Source organism: Sinocyclocheilus anshuiensis, unplaced genomic scaffold (assembly GCF_001515605.1).
Source record: "Sinocyclocheilus anshuiensis isolate Anshui unplaced genomic scaffold, SAMN03320099.WGS_v1.1 scaffold776, whole genome shotgun sequence".
Lineage (NCBI taxonomy): Eukaryota > Metazoa > Chordata > Actinopteri > Cypriniformes > Cyprinidae > Sinocyclocheilus > Sinocyclocheilus anshuiensis.
Window position 1 is genome coordinate 922,813 of NW_015555808.1, and position 20,251 is coordinate 943,063.

Sequence of the window (20,251 nt, forward strand, 5' to 3'; positions counted from 1 at the left end):
CAGTGAAGAGTAGCGCTTGTTGTTTGTCGTTTCTCCAATCACAAATGCAGACATGGTTTTATGTTTACGCGATGCGATAATCAACACGTAAAAAGACAGTATAAGTCATTATAATCCGTTAGGGCTGGACAATAATTCAGTATCAATATGTATCGCAATATTATTTTTTTCAATAACGGTGATATGATTTTTAAACACATTTCCGATATTTCGATATACATTACCAGTTTCCCATACATGTTTGTAATTGGTTTTATTGGTTTTGTCTCGTCACACCGGGACACGGCATCACAGTATGGTAAGGGGCGTAACATTTCCGTCACACGCTTGAGGTATTCAGCCAATCACAACGCACTGGATAGCTGGCCAATCACAGCACACCTCGCTTTTCAGAACGATGAGCTTTGTAAAACTCAACGCATTTCAGAAAGGCGGGGCATAGAGGAGCAACCATAATGTACAGTATGTGGAAAATGTGTTTTTTGAACCTTAAACCGCATAAACACATTGCATTACACCAAATGTACAAAACATTGTTCTTTTTAGCAACGTCATATGACCCCTTTAATGTGATAAATGTATCTGTCCCCACCTTGACCTCACTCCTGGACATGAGCTATCCAGTTCAACCGTTCTCTGGCTCCATTCCTCTGGCTCTCGTTGGATAGTTAAAATAGTGATTAATTGCGTCTGAGAATAGTATCCATCACTTTGGCAGGCTTTCATGTGGTTGCGTTCTTCATCTCAATTTTAGTGACTGTAGGTAGCCCTTAAATCAGTGCTCTAACAACTGTTTTTAGGCAGCATGTTCATTTTGTTTACCTTGTGTTTATGTTCAGAAGCATACCCCTCTGTTTTGGAATATGAGACTTGGGCCCGTAGTGTCCTTGGTCATGCTATCGGGCAATCGGAAAGCCATCTAAAGCACTGTGCCAGCGTGCAAAAGAAGAGCCCTGCTTTGACAATATGTGCAAATATTATGGTGATGTTTCTGAATTTAGAATAAGTAGCTATAATAGTATATGTAGTAATTGTAGTTCAAAAGTTTTGGGTTGGTACGATTGGTTAATGTTTTTGAACAGTTTCTTATGTTTGCAAAGCTGCATGTATTTGATGACAAATACACTAAAACAGTAATATTGTGAAATAGTATTGCAATTAAAAATGACTGTTTTAAAGGGGTCATATGATGCGATTTCAAGTTTTCCTTTCTCTTTGGAGTGTTACAAGCTGCTCTTCATATTAATGGTGAAAACAGTTGTGCTGCTTAATATTTTTGTGTAAAGGGTGATTCTTTTTTTTTCAGAGTTCTTTGAATAGAAATTTCAAAATAACAGCATTTATTTGAAATGGAAATATTTTATAATATTTATAAATGCATTTACTGTGACCAATTTAAGGCATTATTCCTGAATAAATCTATTAATTTAATCTTTCAAAAAAGATCTCACTGAACTCTTTTTTTTTAATCCTATACTTATTTTTGATTGGAACTTTTACTTCCTGGATTGCGCAAATATGTTGATTAGTCTATGCATGCACAATGGAACGCAAATGTTATCTTTAAAAAGAGAAAATGCAGTACAGTGCTTCAGATGTTGCAGTTGTTGAGAACCGTGGCATGGCCCTTGTGCTTTCCTGTAGTGCTTAAACTCCTGCAGCCATAAAGAGACATAAAAACAGGAACCTGTTTAATCATCAACCACAACTGACCTAGAACTTCCTCAGCAGTTTTAATGAAAAACTTTAGCGGGATAAGAGTCAGCATCAAATCTACACGTGTTTCTGTAAAGCGTGTTAATACTTATTGAAAAAAACACCAGGGTGAAAACATGTCGGCCCCATTTTTTGCTGGTTTACACTGAGGTTTAGTTTCACTGCTTGATTTACAACTGACTTGAAGCCCCTCCCAAATTTCTCAAAAGCAGAAGTGTTGCATAATAACAAAATTACATAACTACTGAAGATTGCACCAAAACTTGTTATTGATTCTCAGCTCTGCCACAGCAAATGTGTGCTGATCACAGTGGTTTGGAAATGCTATTTTGGTGTTTCCTTTTGTCAAGTTGACATTTATACAGCTCCAGTGTTGTAGTGGGTATTTTTCACAAATCAGTCTTAAGAGATACAGCTCATTTTTTAAAAAGTTTTGTTTACATGGTGCTGATTTTAGGTGTGAGATAATGACTGTTTCAGTATTTAACTTCTGTACATTTATGGACCATTTACTTTCTGTTTTTTAATCTCTTGCAGGTCTTGCTGTGGGTTTGGGTATTGGAGCTTTGGCAGAAGTGGCAAAGAAAAGCCTGAGATCAGAGGAGAAGAATGGTAAGACAATTGCATTAACTACTAGAATTGAACTGTACGGTTACAATTAGGATCATTACAATGTATTGTTATTAGTTTTTTTTTTAGTCTGGTTCTCATGATAGCACCTGGAGAGACATAGTGTGACCCATTAAAGTATATGCACTGCCAGGTTTAGCACTGCTGAGTGAAGCACGTCAGTGAATGAAATGTCACTTTTGTGTTTTGCTCTTAGAACAGCAAAACGTTCATTAGAACATTTTATTGATTATTGAGATGTTATCTGGCATAGTGTGATTACAAGTGATAAATTGCATGCTATTAGAGTTTTTTTGTTTGTTTTCTTTTTGGACTTTAAACCATTTCATTAACAGAGAGATAGTGAGTGAGGAGACAGGAAAGAATTGGAAGGAGATTGTGGGTATTTATGATAAACACATGTGCACTACCTACCAGAACCCACAGCAACCCTGATCTTAACCAGTGTGCATCCTTTATAGCAGTGAAAAGATCTTTCCTTTTTTTTTTTATCCTTTTTTTCAGTACAAGCAGTACTGAAAATCTAGAGTGTGTACAGTATTATTTACTCTTAGACAGGAGAGCACCATTGCTCTTCTGACTGTCTGTTTGCTTAATTTGGACTGTATGTATAATAATATACACACAGTAACATTTACAGTGTGTCCTGGTCTAAAGTGCACTTAAATTAGGCTGCTGTCAAGGCTGAGAGGCCGTTTTAATGTAGAAATGAGCCGTTAAAATATTTATATGCATCTGTGTAATTGGAATGAAAAATGCCAATACATTATTGAAATGTACTCTTCTTAAAAGTTTGTCCTTCATTCTTGAAATGTTTCACCTGTTCACCGTTTGTGCATGCAAATATGTGCACCCCTCCCATCATCCAGGATCTCTCAGCTCAACTTCAAATCTTCTTATGGAACAGAGAGAGCTTTAGTCGGACATATACACTGCCACTGTTGTTTTGGCATGTTTAAAGGCAACGTGAAACAGCATTTGCTGCATGCCGTTGTTGTGAAGATTTAGAAAGTCATAAAATTTTAATTAAAGATTATAAACACAAACATTTTATTTGATTCTTTTATTTTACTTTGCAGAGGTAAGTTATTAAGCTTTAATGAAGAATTCTGAATGCAAATTAATTTAATATGATTTAATTTATTTGCTGTCCCTTTTTATACATTTTTTTTTTTAAATGCTTAATTTATTTTTAGTATTTAGGGTTGTCTTTAAATGCTGTACGTTTTACTTTGTGGATGTTATATTTTGTTTTGTTTTTTGTTAAAAAGACAAAGTCTTTGACTTCAGGGCTGTAATAACATGTTCTCAGTTTTCAGATTAATTAAGTTTTTTCCCCCAATAACCAATTCTCAAAATTACTTTCATTTTGAATATTGGGTTAAAAACTTTTCAATTATTTGAAAAGTGTCATTGAAAAATGCTAAAAACATTTCTTGCTTGCAACTAAATGCTCAAAGCTTTGTTCAGCACATTAAGAGAATACTAGATTCCTGTTAAACTGGTCATTTGCAGATATTTCATGGTTTAGCTATCTACAGAGTTGCATTGTGTCAGTCTGACTGCATATCGGAACTCTGAGTGTAAATGTGTTCTGAGGACAGCGGCCTGTAACTAGATCTTATATATGTAGACACCCGACGTGCGGGATAATGATTACCTTTGACCTCATCATCACATCCAGGAATAGCACTAATGTCCTCACAAAGATAATGAAGACCCCGATCCAATAGTTTGTGGGGTTTTGTTTACATGGACAAATGGTTCTCAGCAACACAGACTCTCTTTTTTGTTTCAAATGGCACATACAGTGGTTGTCTGAGATTTTTGGACATCTGTATAAAAAACATGGGTCCATTTGTCCCATTAGGCATTACTGTGTTGAATATTTTTGTTTTTTAAAGGAATAATTTATCCAAAAATATATATTTGCTGAAATTATACTCACCCTCAGGTCATCCAAGATTTTGAGAGATTTAGCATTACATCACTTGCTCACCAATGAATCCTCTGTAGTGAATGGGTGCTGTCAGAATGAGAGTCCAAACAGCTGATAAAAGCATCACAATAATCCAAAAGTAATCCACATGAATCCAGTCCTGCATGTTTATAATACACAAATTCTTCAAGATGTTTTTAAATTCAAACCATTGCTTTGGGGCTAAAATGATGAGCCTTCTATCCATAATAATGCTTTCTCCAATAAAAATGTTGTCTCGTCTAAATACGGAGAGAAATATGCACAGATCAAGCACCATTTATAAGTTAAAATTCAAGTAAGTTCTAAACAAATATGTTGGTGGATTTAAAGTTAAAACATGTTAATGATAGATTTGTTTCTCACAAACATACAGCTTTTTGCTTCACAAGATATTAATTAATGGAGTGAAGTTGTGTGGATTGATTTTTTATTTTATTTTTTTAATAAACCCAACTGTTTGAACTTTCATTCTGATGGCACCCATTTACTGCAGGAGATCCATTGATGAGCAAGTGATGTAATGCTAAATTTCTTCAAATCTGTTCAGATGAAACAACAAACTCATCTACATCTTGGATGGCCTGACAGTCAGGAAATTTACATTTTTGGGTGAACTATTCCTTTAAGTTGTATATTCAGTCCAAAATGTTGACAGATTCTTGTCATTTCACATAGGTGAAAAGAAGGCAGTTTTGGACAACAGCCCCTTCCTTTCGGAGGCCAATGCAGAGCGTATCGTCAGGACTTTGTGTAAAGTGCGTGGCGCGGCCCTCAAGCTCGGCCAAATGCTCAGTATACAGGGTAAGAGAATGCTGTTTGTACTGTATATAACAAGTCACCACGTTTAGACCAGGTCACTCCTCAAGGATTTATTAGGGCCATCGAGGCGTCCTCCAAGACTGATAGGATTCATAACCCACGGCTGCTTCCAGTGTTGGGATGGTTGTAAGTCATGGCCGCTCTCAAGTTAGACTGGTACGTGATCGAGGCCTGTTTCGGGTTTACAGCCTGATGATATGAGTGACCGTAATCCTCTTACAGAAAGGTGCAGAGAAATTGGAGATGCGATTTATTTCCTCTCTGATATGCAAATGTCTAAAGATAAAATAACCTCATGCGTCCTTCCTGCGTTATTTTCCACTCAGTGGTGGAAAATGGATGCTAACTTTTCTGCTTGCTAACTGTTTAGGGTCCTCAAACTGTACTGTAAATAACATGGATAACAGAGACGATTTGCTTTCCAGTTCATAACTCTTGAAAAGTTGCCTGTTGTCGCCTCACGTCCTTGAATCCTTCTATCTGCATTGACCAGCAACTCGAACATTGTCTGACTTCTTCTGTGACAAAAATGGCTCTCTTTTCTGTGCAAATATGTTGATTATTTCTGGTAGGCATGTGAGGTAATTTTCCCCCGCTCTGTGTGCATTAGTGTGTATTGGAAAGCGAGAACAAAAGCATCTGTGTCACCCGATCAAGAATGCAGCACATAGATTATTGTAGCATGGCCTCTCTGCATGACATTTCCAAACCTCGGCCGCTGCTCATGCACTGGACTCATGCACTGCATCATTCTCATTAAGATAGGCAGTATTTTGTAAGCTGCAGATCCCTACGACTGGCAGTGAAAGACAGCGACAGCGCTGGCATCAGCAAGGCTCAAAATAAGCCCACAGCTATGCCAGAAACGTGACCTATATGCTACACCTCAGGAAGTTTTGAAAGGACAGCACACACAATTACCCATCAAGACATGTCCAAACTGAAGTGTTGTTCTAATGTTGGTTATGAAACATATGATTTATTGACACTTGATTTCTCGAACCTCCTTCAGGAAAACTAGTCCCGTCTGAATAGGGTTTTAGTAGCCCACATTCCTCAGCAACCGTATCAGCTGAGAAAATGTGAGGTCATCGGACTAATCTGGGTCAAAGAAGTGAACCAGGATAAAAAACCATGGCAACTGTAAAAATAAGCTTTTTTTTTAATAGTCACTTTTGATGTACATAGAGGCAGTCAAATTGAAAATCTTCGATTCTAGAAGCCTTCAACTCTCTAGCAGTTCTGCATTTCACTGGGTTTGGATCAAGCAAGTTGTTGTTTAGCGCTCTCTCTCTCTCTCTCTCTCTCTCTCTCTCTCACTCATCTCTCCCTTTCTTTCTCTCACTGGCTCCTTAAGACTTGAGTGTTTACAGTGGCGTACATCTGTCACACAGTTAGTTCTTGTGAAACCATCTCTAAAATCCTGTTTACATGTTTGGATTGACTGTGCACTGCAGCCCAGTAAACATGCCACATGACAACAGATTTATTAAAGAATAAGCAAGATGGAATGCAAGACTATTTTGTATTGTTGGGCATTTGCAAACACTCTTTTTATATAAGAACTTTATGTGAAGCAGAAAAAACAGGCCCCCGTTATACCTGGAATCAGCATCATCTGCCTTGAGTGATCCAATCATAAGTGGGCAGCATGAAATGCAAAGTGATCCAATCATTCAAACCACATTCAAAGGTCAGGAAAGCATTTGACCACATCACGTTTGTTGTGTGTAAACTAATGTGTCCTAAACAACAGCTACTCACAGGGACACCTGCTCGCCTATCAGCGAACCTTTGCACAAAAATAAGCCCTGAGAGGCCATTCTTTACAGTGATTTTGACCATGTTTATACATGCATCATATTTACCATGTTTATACATCACAGTTCAATCAGAGTTTCTCAGTGATTTTTAAAGGATCAGGTTACACTGAAAAATATGCTTTGCCATCACAGGAATAAATCCTATTTTAAAATATATTGAAATTTATTTAAAGGAGACATATTATGCCCCTTTTTACAATATGTAATATAAGTCTCTGGTGTCCCCAGAATGTGTTTCAGAAAGTATCAGCTCAAGCGAAAACACAATGACGGCGCCATGGGTGGAAACTTACAGATTAAGGAGCGGTAATATTATAATAAGATCACTTTGCCAAGTCACCAAGGGAGCGAAATCTGACACGCTTGTTTTTTCAGACGCTTGCAGAAAAAGGCTTACCAAAACAGTTACTGGGTTAATCTTTTTCACATTTCCTGGGTTGGTAGATGCACCGGGGACCTGATTATAGCACTTAAAACCTGGAAAAGTCAGATTTTCATGATATGTCACCTTTAACATTTTCAGTTGTAATATTTCACAATATGTATTTGTGATCAAATAAATGCAGCATTGGTGAGCATAAGATACTTTTTTTTTTAAACATTACAACTTGATAGTAAATGATTGTGTATCTACACTTTTTATAGTTAACAAGCAGTTTAGCAGTTTGCTGCATTAATAGTTCAAATGCATTGTCACAGGAAACACATTTGATGTTAATGTAATTGGCAATCTTTCTGCTGAGCACTTGTGATCGGATCACCCAGGAAGGATGTTAATACCACCTATTAACTGGGCCATCATTTTCATTTGGCATTTGTAGAAGAGTAGCACTATACTATTTCAACATTGGATGCGTGTTTAATGTTTCAGATGATGCATTCATCAACCCACAGCTGGCCAAGATCTTCGAACGTGTGCGTCAGAGTGCTGACTTCATGCCCATCAGACAGATGATGGTACAGTCTACTTAAACCACAAAATATTTAAATGTTTCACATCTGAAAATCATATAAATTCAGTTTTTTATTTAATTTTTTTAAATACACATCTGTTGCTTTTTAATCTGTGCAGAAAGCCTTGAACAATGACCTGGGACTGAACTGGAGGGAGAAACTAGATATGTTTGAGGAAAGACCCTTTGCTGCTGCATCCATTGGTCAGGTGCATCTGGCCAGGATGAAAGACGGTCGAGAGGTCGCCATGAAAATCCAGGTTGGTTGCATCATTCAGAGGAGAACGGTTTCTTTAGCATTTAGCTGAAGCAGCAGTAGTATATTGTTTTGTTTGTGTTAGCAAATTCCACATCAAAATCACAAACAAAGCTTTCCTCCTATTATGTGCATGTAAAATGCCCTTTTTTAACAGTCCTTTTAATAGGTTAATTTGGAGCACCGACTGCTTGAAGTCCAAAGAGCAATAACCGCTAACTGCTTTTGCAAACGATATCGACTTGAATGTTTATGATTAGATAAGTCTGGCATCTCTCCTCTCTACTTTTTTTAGTAAAACAAACAGTTTTGAAATGTTCTGAAATAAACTAGCCCCCAAAAATGTGCTCAACAAAGTCAAGGCTGTTTTGCTGGAGGTGTTTTTTTGTTGTCAGCAGTCCATGTCTGACTGCCTGATGCTCTCACCGGTTTGAACGAAATGAACTGCTACTGCATAATGTTTTCTGAGCCCAGTGTAACATACTCTTGGTTCCTGCAGTACCCCGGAGTCGCACAGAGCATCAACAGTGACGTGAATAACCTGATGACTGTCCTGAGCATGAGCAATGCCCTTCCTGAAGGTGATGACCTCTTGCCTAATGTTTATGATCTGAATACACATACATTTGATTTTTTTAATTTTAGACAAATTATTGGATGCATGTGGATGGCATATGTGTCAAACAGGAATTGTGTGCGCTCAAAAAGAACAATGAGTTCTCAGGTGCGTAGAGCAAAAGGGTGAAAGTTTTAGTCCAACAAGTCGCTGAATATGTCCGGACACTGAAAAAATTTTTTTCAATCAGACCAAAAAAGGTCTCTCAAAAATGTAGTTTTTATTATCCATATGCAAAAGTGCAAAGTGTATTAAAAACAGACCAAAGAGCAGACGTTTCAGCCCATGCTTTCTTCAGTGCTCATATGTGTCAAAATGTGGCCGCCTCTGGTTATTTCCCGATCCAAATTAGTATAATGTCGTATTTTAAGAAGCAGACACTGTTATGCAGGTTGCACCTCATTCTGTCAAGGTTCCTACGGTCACCCTGCAAATATTGATTTTAGAGACTTTTTAGAATCTTAAAAATTAATGCATTTTTTTTTTTTTACAGTAAGTATACAATACCATTTCAAAGTTTGAGTTTTGAAAGCAGTCTCTTATGCTCATCAAGGCTGCATTTGATACAAAAAAAAAAAAAAGGTAAACCGCAATATTTTGAAATATTATTGCAATTTAAAATATTTTTTTTTCTATTTCAATATTTTAAAATGCAATTTATTCCCGTGATGGCAAAATTGAATTTTCAGCATCATTACTCCAGTCTTCAGTGTCACATGATCCTTCAGAAATCATTTTAATATGATTTGGAGCTCAAGAAAAAATGTCTTATTCCTATCAATGTTGAAAACGGTTGTGCTGCTTAATATTTTAGTGGAAACTGTCTTTGAAAGTTCAGAAGAACATCATTTATGTGAAATACATTTATTTACTGTCCCTTGTGATTATTTTAATACAATATTATTTTCTTCAATTGTACTAACCTCAAACTTTGGAAAGGTAGTGTGCATTTTTGTAGGCTCTAAAATATTTTGGCTAGGAATATTTTAAAGGGTTAGTTCACCCAAAAATGAAAATTCTGTCATTAATTACTCGCCCTCATGTTGTTCCAAACCCCGTAAGACCTTCGTTCATCTTTGGAACACAATTTAAGATATTTTTGATGAAATCTGAGGGCTCTCTGACCCTCCCATAGACAGCAAGGTAACTACCACGTTCAAGGTCCAGAAAATACCAAGATGATCGACAAAGTAGTCCGTGTGACATCAGTGGTTCAACTGTAAAGTTACGAAGCTACGAAAATACTTTTTTGTTGATCATCTTGGTACTTTTCTGGACCTTGAACATGGGTGAGTAATTAATGACAGAATTTTCATTTTTGGGTGAACTATCCCTTTTACATGCGTAGTAAGTCGAAATAATAAACTTATGAAATTGCACTGATTTGGAAACTTTCATTGACCCCATTATTTTCAAGAACATAGTGTCAGTACACTCGGATCTATGTTTAGTGTGTTTCAAACTGAGAACTGGGAGCTCAGGGCCTGTTGAGTCTCAGTGGGTTGATAGATCTCAGGCTGCACGCTGACCAGTCAGAGCCCCAGAGTCACGCACACGAGCAGCATCAACTGCTGCATGATCAATGCCAGTTAAATGTTCAGCTGTCAGAGAAGCCTAATCCTCCAAACATAGTCTGAACTTTCATTTAAGCTTGAAAATGCCACCATAATGTTGTCGATCCTCCTTTTTGCCAGATACCCAAGATATTTTTTAATGTCTTGCCAACCCTTGTGGAAAAACAAGTACATTTTAGCATACTTTTAAAAAATAAATTATATACTTATGAACTTGTTTTCAGGCACTTAATTGCAATTAAATGTAGTTTACGTTTATATTAAATGCAATTATTTGAACTTATGAGTGCTTTTTTGACCCACTTAAGTAGGACTTATGTATATGTTTATATGTAATTTCATAATTACTTTTACTGTCTTTGAAATATGGTGATGTACTGCCGAATGTACTGACAAGCATTTATATAACTAAATTATACTTTAATTTCTATTGAAATTTGTATTGTCATTTTTTTTAAAGCATGACAAAAGATGAATAAAACCTAATGACTTAAAATTGTACTTTATAGTAAATCTTACATTTGACATAATAAAGGGCTCTACATTAAGTGGTTGTTTATTTCAATAATATTATATTATCTGCTAGTACAATTTCTTTTAAATATACTTTTAAGATTTGAAGTACACTACAAGGACACACTCGATACAATTTAAGTGCACTTCTTTTTCACAAGGGAAGCATAAACTCTGAAGAATTGTGAGTGCCACCTCTTGGTGACACAAATCTTTTTTTTTTTTTTTTTTTTTTAAATTTAAATAAATAAAACTTCCACATCATTGCATTCTGTTTTTATTCACAATTTGTACAGTGTCCCAACTTTTTTGGAATCGGGTTTGTATGATGCCTGAGTCACATGGTCTCAAACGTGGCCAGTCTGGAAGCCAGTGATCTTCCTGAAGCATTATCGCCACCTAGTGGTGGAAGTGTTTTATTGCATTAGTAGGGCAAAGTGTAAACAAGGTCATGTCCATACCAAAAAAGAAAAAAACATTAAGGAATGCAGTTAAAAAATAAAAAATAAACTGTGTTGATCAAACCATAAATAGAGGAAATGATGCAGACTTACATGAAGGCAATAAATGTGACTGAAATTTTTAAACATACCATACAACTATGATTTAAATGCTCATCAGTTACGTAGTTTGTAAACATTGCAATAAAACAGTATTTTGTTTTGCGTTAGAACTGATTTATGACATTATACTAAGTACTAAATATTCATTAAAGCATAATTACTATGGATTTAAGGCAGTGCAGGTGTAGTAACCATACTTGTTATTTTTGCACAGATCTGCGAGAACATCCTCAGCCTGTGTCTGAGGGAGTTGTTTGAGTTCAGATACATGCAGACAGATCCTAACTGGTCCAATTTCTTTTATGATCCACAAACCCACAGGGTAAGAGCTATGTTCACGATCACTGATCTTTCCTGGTTATTTACACTGCTGGTTTAGACACACTTGGCTTAATTTGCTTTAAACCTGCTTGAATCCTGGTGTCTTTGAAGAAGCTGAAATATAAGAGTGTTTTGATGTATTAAACATTTGTTTGGTCACGACATAATTCCCTTACTTTCATTTGTTACATCATAGGTTTGAAGACTTCACTGTTAATCTAAAATGTAGAAAATAGGAATTAATAACCTTTGATTGGTGTTGTAGGTAAATACGCTACTGATCAAAAGTTTGGGGCCAGTAAGAATTTTTCAAAGAAATTAATACTTTTATTCAGCAAGTATGCATTAAATTGATCAGAATTGACAGTAAAGACATTTATGATATTCCAAAATATTTCTGTTTCAAATAAATGCTGTTCTTTTGAACTTCCTATTCCTCTAAAAAAAAAAAATTTAATCAGTTTCCACAAAAATATTACGCAGCAATATAATAACTACAATATGAAATGATTTTTGAACAATAAATCGGCATATTAGAATGATTTCTGAAGGATCATGTGATACTAAAGACGAGTAATGACTACAGAAAATTCATCATTGCCATCACGAATAAATTACATATATTTAAATACAAACAGATATTTTAAATGATAATAGTATTTCACAATATTACTGTTACCTTTGATTTTAAAAAAAACTTTACATTTATACCATACAACATTTTATCATATAAATGTAACATTTATATTAACTTCCTACCAACCACAAACTTTTGAACCATAGTGTATGTATATATTGATTTTATTTATCGATTTGAGTATTTTGTACAGTAAATCAAAAGTAAGTATATTGTTTTGGCTTCATCTCTTAGGTGTGTTTTAATAATCAAGCTGTTCTTCAATCCACAGGTTGCTTTGCTGGACTTTGGTGCAACAAGAGGGTTTGATGAGAGTTTCACTGATGTTTATATTGAGGTAAGACATATAAAATTGAAAGTAAACATTTATTTAAATGGATATTTTATTTCTTTAACTGATTGTATCTTCCTCTTTAAAACAGATCATCAAGGCTGCAGCAGATAATGATCGGGAAGGAGTGCTGAAGCGATCCATAGATATGAAGTTCTTGACTGGTTACGAGTCTAAGGTCGTGTATATATACCAGATATTTTTGTTTTAAGCTACACATACAACAGTAATGTTAACAACCTCTTCTCCTCATTCAGGCCATGGTGAACGCCCACGTGGATGCGGTGATGATCCTGGGTGAGGCTTTTGCCGCCAAAGAGCCATTTGACTTTGGATTGCAGAGCACCACGGAGCGCATCCACAACCTCATACCTGTCATGCTGAAACAGCGCCTCATCCCTCCACCCGAAGAAACCTACTCCCTGCACCGCAAAATGGGCGGCTCCTTCCTCATCTGCTCCCGCCTGAATGCTAAGCTATGCTGCAAAAACATGTTTAGAGAGGCCTACAGCAATTACTGGAGCAATAAGAAGAAAGGTCCAAGCCAGTGACACACAGGGCTTTTTAAACAAGAGAAACTTGGATAAGCACAAAATGCTCTGGCCAGTCACTCGAATGTAAACGAACGGCACTTTTGTCTCAATTGTCTCAACCGTACCGTCATACATGTTTTTGGCTTTTGTTTTTCCCTTTTGAGTGTGTTAATGGGAAATAATGTCCGTGGTTATCCATGGTCGTGTGGTGCAAAGAATGCTATTCAAACGAATGTATCGGTGTTCCTATGGAAATTCCTATAACGGGGAAAGTTGGTTACTCATCAGGCGTGGCGATTGGCTGTAGAACATTTCATAACCAAGCCAACAGTTTTTTCCAGGTTGCCGGACTACGCTTGTGAGGACCGTCTCCCTAAATCAGTATATTAACTTTTTATGAAAGCATTACAATGTTTATTTTTCTTATTTCGGTTTGTGAATATTGTGCACAATATTGGCCAAAGTATGATAAAGGGAAGTTCCTGAAAGAAAAGCTCAGTAATCAGGGCAGGTTTTGATGCACCTGCTACAGTCACTTACGTGTTATCAGTGTAGGTTGGCTACAAGCTCGCTTGTAAAACTACCACAACTACTTAGTCATAATCCATTTTAAAAAGCTAGGATATTAATGATGAATGAGGTATCACGTCTCTGATGTGTGAGATGTACATTAATTTAAACGTGTCTACATGAAGGTGAGAACTTGAAAGCATTATGGTTTGATATCAGAGCATTGCTGAAAAAGGTGTTTTTCTAATGTTCCTGCTATTGGCTTTCTTACTAAAAAATTGTGATAAAATTGTCTGAATATATAAAATTTTTGGAATCAACACACCAGTCTTAAATGTTTATTAGCAGGCTTGTTATTTTTGTCCACTTATATGACCATATAAAAAATACATTGAATTGTCATTTTCAGCGTTTGACAGTTAAAGCATTTGATGCAAGACCTGTTTACTTGTACCGGTTTAAGACAGACTGAAGTTTGATCATTGCATTATTATTTGCTGGACACACAAGAAGACCATGGTACGAATCATGGAAGAGCACATTAACATGTTCCACAATGTTCATTTGAGATGATGCTACATTGAAGCTGGGACACACGTAGTTAGGGTTGAAGGTATGGTGCATTGTCACCAGTACTGCTGGTTTATCAGCTGTGAAGACAAACAAAATGATTTTTTTTTTTCCCGTGAAGAATAACTTAACATTAGAATTACATTTTAAATCGTCTAAAGTTCAAGATGTTGCAAGTATGAAGGGCTAATGACCTATGAAAGACTAATTTGCAGACTAGTTCTTAAACCATTATTTGTTTCAATGAACCTGTATATATCATGTTGCTTGATATATTGACATTAACCTTAACAAAAATTAGCTACTTTCCTCTAAAATACAATATTAAGATGTGATGTGAAAACTAGTTGAACATTGTTTTAATTAATAATTACCTGAAATTTTCTTCAGTGCTTCTTCAATGTCAGTTCCAGCTCGTGAGACCACAGGACAGAAGACCAGTATCAACTGACAGTCCCGTAATTCGCTTTCTCTAACTCCATTAAGTTGTGCAAGAATGTGCCTGTCAGTTCCCAAGGTTTGACCGCACACAAGTGGAAGCACTCTAACTGAAGGCTCTGCAAAAAAAGGGTTGGTATGAAAAGTGGGGGCCCAAAATTGTGAGACCACATTGATTTTTAATTTCATTTTAACCTTGAGTTATGACATGAGTTTAATTATTAATTGAAATATTTAAGGTTTTTCAATTCAACTTTTTACTCAAATTATGTTTGTAATAAAAACTATTATTTTAGAAAAATGCTGAATGGAAACACTTTCACCAAGTGCTTTCTAATTTCAGGACTCCACTGTAATAATGCAAAAATACATTTTTCTAATCTCTTATTCTTACAACAAAGTTAAATTTGAAAAAATGTGGTTTTGAGCACTTGGATGATGGGAAGAAGGGCATGTACTCTTAACTCTTACTCACCAAAAGTAGTCTGTATGGTTGGAGAGGTCATATCTTTTTGGACTGAGCTTGGAAATTTTCTCCTGCTTGACGTTCCCTCTGTATCCCAGTCCTCTTGTCTAGCTGATGCCTCAGTGAAACTGTTCAAGACCTCAATGTACGGTTTCAAAGATGCCTGTGCTGCTTTGAGCTGATCCTCCACTTCTCTAAAAGCTCGAAGGGACTCCTTCAAAACATCCTGTACAGCGGCATCATCTAGGAAAAAGTCGTAAGACTACTATGAAGCATGCCTTTTACAAAGAGAACTCCCTTGGTTCTCTGCTACAACTGAAAATGGTAGATTTGTAAGTCATAAGTAACTCACTGCTTTTGTTTTTGTGCATTAAATGCTTCAGTGCACCGGCAAACGTTTCTGGGCCAGGTCGAAGCGAATCCTTTTAAGAATCAAATAATGAATAATTACAGATGAATACTCAATTATCTATTATATAAACAAATACAATTTATGGAGCATGCACATATGCATGCAATTTACTCAGTTTACATTATATTTGGTTTCTGTAACATTTTACTGTTAAATATATAAAATTACCCCAAAAAGTCACAATTAATATTATATTAATATTGAAGTATATTCATATTAAATATTTGCACACCTTCTGGTTGTCAAATGTTAGTGGAACATGTTCCACAAGTGATGAACTACACCTGTTTGAACTTCAGTTTGGAGCAAATGGCCTAAAACATGCATCCAAAATATAGTTTGGTACTTGTTGGTTAGAAGTCATTGTTAAAAAAAAAAATATGCCACTGATATCTTGTTATCTAATACCACAAAACTCCCAGGGGTCACCAAACTCGGTCCTGGAGGGCCGTGTCCTGCAGAGTTTAGCTCCAACTTGCCTCACACCTGCCTGGAAGTATACCTAGTAAGACCTTGATTAGCTGGTTCAGGTGTGTTTAATTAGGGTTGGAGCTAAACTCTGCAGGACATGGCCTTCCAGGACCGAGTTTGGTGACCCCTATCCTAAACTTTTAGGAGTAACTTCAGTGTGCAAATATTTTTGGAGGGCCACTTAAGTTCAATTCCACCAGCATCTTGACCTAAGACATTACCTTCACCGTGTCCGTGATAAGCGCCATAAAGGTCCTTCTGAGCTGAAAGTTCTTAATACCTGGAAAAAGCTCATTCAGATCCTCTCTGGTCAAAGTAAGGACTTGAGCATCATCAATTCCTACATCTAGAAACAGGTGGACAATGTAGCATGTCACACTGCAAGAGCTTAGTTTAATACATTTATTTTTTACATTTTTCTTGGAGGTGTGATAGATAAATGGCATTATAAACATTATCAGGTAACATAGCCTACATACCATCCAAGACAGAAGATTGAGAGATTGCATTGATTTGTTGTCGGAGAGCTCTTCCCTTCTTGAAAGTTTGGAAATAAAGATGGTAACTGTTAGTTATATTTTAACCCTGACACAAGCACCCTTTTATATAGACTTCCTTGCCAGCACATACCCATAATATTTGAAGCAACAGTAGTGTGCTTTGTATTATTAATATTAGCTGGTAAATAAAAGATATTAAACGTCTGTTAATTGTACCTTTTCCTTGGTGGACCTCCATGTGTTTGAATTAATCCACGTTAGTCCACTGGGAAACCAAGAAGACCCTGCGCCGCTCATTTCTAGTGTATTGAAACCGAAAGTTGATATAGATCAAACTAAATTGGTTAAATTCTGTATACAGACTGACCCCAGTTCAGTTAAGGCGCATCAACCGCAGCAAGGTGTAACAACAGAGGCGTGTCAAAATCTGATCTAGGACCTGCAGTCACCAGCGATAGGTTGTTGTCTCGTGAAGACCCGCCCCTTTTGGTGTGTTGTGGGAAGAGCGATTTCTCATTGGCTGGCGAGAAATGGGGGCGTATTATGTATGAAGTGATCTCGCCGAGGGGCGGTAATGTTATAGCGAGTCTTGATTGTTTTGTGAACATTGAGTGTTGAATATGCCTTTCTAAATTTAATGTTTAGGGTATGTCGATGTCATACGGATTGTTTGACGGTCGGATACATCCGTAGAGGGTTTATTTGACGTAGTGCCGTCATGCCTTATTTTTTTTTTGGCTGGGAGTATTAGTGGGCAGTGATGGTGGCAGTGGTCTTGAAGACTATGCACTGCAATAAAGGTGCATGTAGGGCTGCATGCAGCTTCAGTGTTTAAATACAGGGTTAGTCCATGCATTCAAATGTGTTTTATTTTTCAAATTCTTAGTCTTAGTGCAACAGTCTTAGTATCAGCTTTTAGGGACATTGGATTAATGAAATACTGAAATTCCACACAGGAGCTTACCTATTTGTTATATAGGTACTATATATATATAATATATAATATATTTGTTTTTGATTATGATAAAATAATCACGTAATATAGATAGTAGTAGTGGATCCCTATGCATGCTTCTGTATCTATCACTGATTTTTGTTGAATAGGATCATGGATCAGACCCATTATAACATGTCTGCTACATGTGTACCAAGCAGGAGGAAAATGTCAAAACCAAAACTAAACCCCCAAACACCAGGTAATTATGTATTAATGAAAGATTTACTAAATCGGTAAGTCCTATATGGCTTATTCTGAAGTTGTTGCATTCCCAGATCATGATTAAATATGAAATGAATTAAATTTACATTAGAGGGCAGGTGTAGAATTATGATCTATTTTAGAGCTGTTACATTTATATATATATATATATATATATATTTATTCTAAAAAATTGATTGCAATTTCAACAGATGTCATAAAAGATTTGGGAAGAGAGGCTGAAGGTAGTGGAACGAAACCATCCAAAGTAAGACCAAGCATCCTCAACTTGAGTTATGCATCAATATGCCAGCGGATAAGATATATATTTAGGCAGTTAATAAAATTAAACATGATATCATCAGATTTTATTATTGCATTTGTGTTATTGCATTTCAGAATGATGGGACAAGCTCTCAGAAAATAAAGAGAACTTACACCAGAAAAAAGTGAGTTTTGTGTTTTCTTGTAAAATGTAAATTTCATTTAATAAATCTTAAATACTGCTTTAGTCTGTTCTCCAAATCTTTTCATAAGGTTTGCCTCTTAAATAGTAACTTATTGCACCATATACTAGATTAATAATGGTGTCAAAATATTAACGTAACACTAGCACACTTCTTAAGGTACCATGACCTCCAGCCTGTGATTATGAGAGATCCAACAGAGATCAATAATCCTCCAACAGAGGATTTAGATTATGGGTCATCTTGCAGTTCAGTTATCACAGTCAGTGGTTTGGAAAGCCATCACATGCTCACTGACCACACCAGCGGAGTGATGGGGAAAACTGATGGATCCAGTTCAGACACTTTAATAGAGACAGGTAAGTACAGACTTAAATATATTTAAGTAAAATAAATTTATATATGACATTTTAGATTATGTCCAAAAGTTGCACATGTTTTTATGCCACAGATTTTAAATTGAAGAAGAAGCAGAAGATGGAGAAAACTGACCAGCCCTCCTTAAAAAAGTACATTGAGGAAGTAAAGCAAACGGGTATGCAATTCTTATATTTTTCTTTAATAATCCGCATGATAAAACATGAAAAGTACAGACTACATCTTTTTCCTTTAACAGTACCTGTTATAGTTCCTGTTGCTCAGTTCAGTCAGAGGAATCAGATAACTGACAGTCACAGCATGCAGGAGCAGAAATCCTCTCAGCACACCAAGAAGGAGTCACCTGTTTATCCACCAGGTAAATCATACAGTCATGCAGACCGAATGAAAACAGCACAGACACATTTTTTAAGTATTCATTTGTGGTTCTTTACAGGAAGTCAGGAGGAAAAATGGCAGCTTCAGATCTTGGCAAAGGGTAGAGTAAGCTGCCCAAAATGCAAAAGTGTTGGAAGAAAGACAGTGGATGGGTTAAAGAAGCACCTGGAAACCTGCAAGTTGGTATGTGCATATGGGTTGTTGACGTGACATGGCACTTTCACTGTCCCACAAGATTAAAATTAATATCATTAATATTGTCGTTATTTAAAATGCAGTAAATCATTAAACATTTCTTTGCCCTACATGGACCTGTTGTTATAAAAGCTGCAGTGTTATTAGATTTTTTACATTTTTGAGCCAAATCTCAAAATTGTCCTATGGTGTGACTGTCTCAAGCATGGTTCAGTAGATTACAAGTTTTATAAATAAATAAAAAAAAACATAAAAATGTTAATAAATACCTCCGGCATAATTGTACAAGTGTCTATTTTAGTAAATGGCAATCTTTTTTTTTTTATCCATATATTTCTGAAAGCGTAGGAACTTGATATATTTTGTCTCTGAAAACCATGTCCTATGGTGTGACACCATATCCTGATTTTAAATTGGCCAATTCCAGAACAAAACTACATTAGTTGAAGGACCCCATTCATGATTATGTTACTGAAGCCCCATGTGAAGCCCATGACGTGCACATGGTCAATTTCTGTCTCAGAATTGTTCAAATATTTTACTTTTTTGGAACCACTAGAAAAGTGTTAGGTTTTGTTGTCCTTTGGTATGACACCCTTAAATTATATTTTTTTAATTAAAAACTGCATGTTAAACTACATAATCATGGAAAATTATGCAAATGTGTCTTGCTAACCGCTAATGACAGGTTAGCTCGGAATAGCAAGGTCATTAATTGACAGAAAAAGGCTGAAACGTCCTGTGGTGTGACAGAAAATGTCCTCCGGTGTGACGCCTGTACTGTCACACCATAGGACAAAGATGTCACACCACAGGACAAGGTCTCTTTAAAAACCATTTAAAATAATTAAATAAGATTTATTTAACTCCTTTTTATTATTTTTTTTTATAATTTTCAGTGTTCTTAAATGCAATAATTACATTAAATAAACTATTTTCTGATGTTTTTGCAGAAAACTTGTACTGTTATAAAGTGTCATGAAAATAAGTATAAAATGTGGT

At 36.1% G+C, this 20,251-nt stretch overlaps 3 protein-coding genes across 5 annotated transcripts in view; 2 read left to right on the forward strand and 1 right to left on the reverse strand.

The window, feature by feature from the left end:
- LOC107675039 (atypical kinase ADCK3, mitochondrial-like) overlaps positions 1-14,096 on the forward strand; it is a 38,182-nt gene extending 24,086 nt beyond the window's left edge. The window contains exons 5-13 of the mRNA XM_016469231.1: positions 2,254-2,328; positions 5,003-5,128; positions 7,841-7,926; positions 8,042-8,182; positions 8,678-8,759; positions 11,618-11,766; positions 12,674-12,739; positions 12,825-12,911; positions 12,991-14,096. Coding sequence (XP_016324717.1) covers positions 2,254-2,328; positions 5,003-5,128; positions 7,841-7,926; positions 8,042-8,182; positions 8,678-8,759; positions 11,618-11,766; positions 12,674-12,739; positions 12,825-12,911; positions 12,991-13,284 — 1,106 coding nt within the window. The 3' untranslated portion in view covers positions 13,285-14,096. The remainder of the gene's footprint in view (positions 1-2,253; positions 2,329-5,002; positions 5,129-7,840; positions 7,927-8,041; positions 8,183-8,677; positions 8,760-11,617; positions 11,767-12,673; positions 12,740-12,824; positions 12,912-12,990) is intronic.
- A 4-nt stretch (positions 14,097-14,100) lies between these two features.
- On the reverse strand, positions 14,101-16,950 carry LOC107675082 (uncharacterized). The gene is made up of 7 exons (XM_016469289.1): positions 16,850-16,950; positions 16,613-16,670; positions 16,355-16,479; positions 15,603-15,672; positions 15,260-15,493; positions 14,721-14,903; positions 14,101-14,426 (listed from the first exon to the last, which is right to left on the reverse strand). The coding sequence occupies exons 1-7, from the start codon at positions 16,928-16,930 to the stop codon at positions 14,221-14,223; spliced, it is 957 nt and encodes a 318-aa protein (XP_016324775.1). The 5' UTR covers positions 16,931-16,950; the 3' UTR covers positions 14,101-14,220.
- A 218-nt stretch (positions 16,951-17,168) lies between these two features.
- LOC107675079 (zinc finger protein 512-like) overlaps positions 17,169-20,251 on the forward strand; it is an 8,501-nt gene continuing 5,418 nt past the window's right edge. Inside the window, exons 1-8 of one of the 3 annotated variants that reach the window (XM_016469287.1) lie at positions 17,169-17,204; positions 17,738-17,829; positions 18,044-18,099; positions 18,231-18,280; positions 18,458-18,657; positions 18,750-18,833; positions 18,915-19,034; positions 19,113-19,237. In XM_016469287.1, the coding sequence (XP_016324773.1) occupies positions 17,742-17,829; positions 18,044-18,099; positions 18,231-18,280; positions 18,458-18,657; positions 18,750-18,833; positions 18,915-19,034; positions 19,113-19,237 (723 nt within the window). In that variant the 5' untranslated portion in view covers positions 17,169-17,204; positions 17,738-17,741. Of the gene's footprint in view, positions 17,476-17,737; positions 17,830-18,043; positions 18,100-18,230; positions 18,281-18,457; positions 18,658-18,749; positions 18,834-18,914; positions 19,035-19,112; positions 19,238-20,251 lie in introns of all 3 variants that reach the window. The other 2 variants (XM_016469286.1, XM_016469285.1) reach the window with 2 other exon arrangements.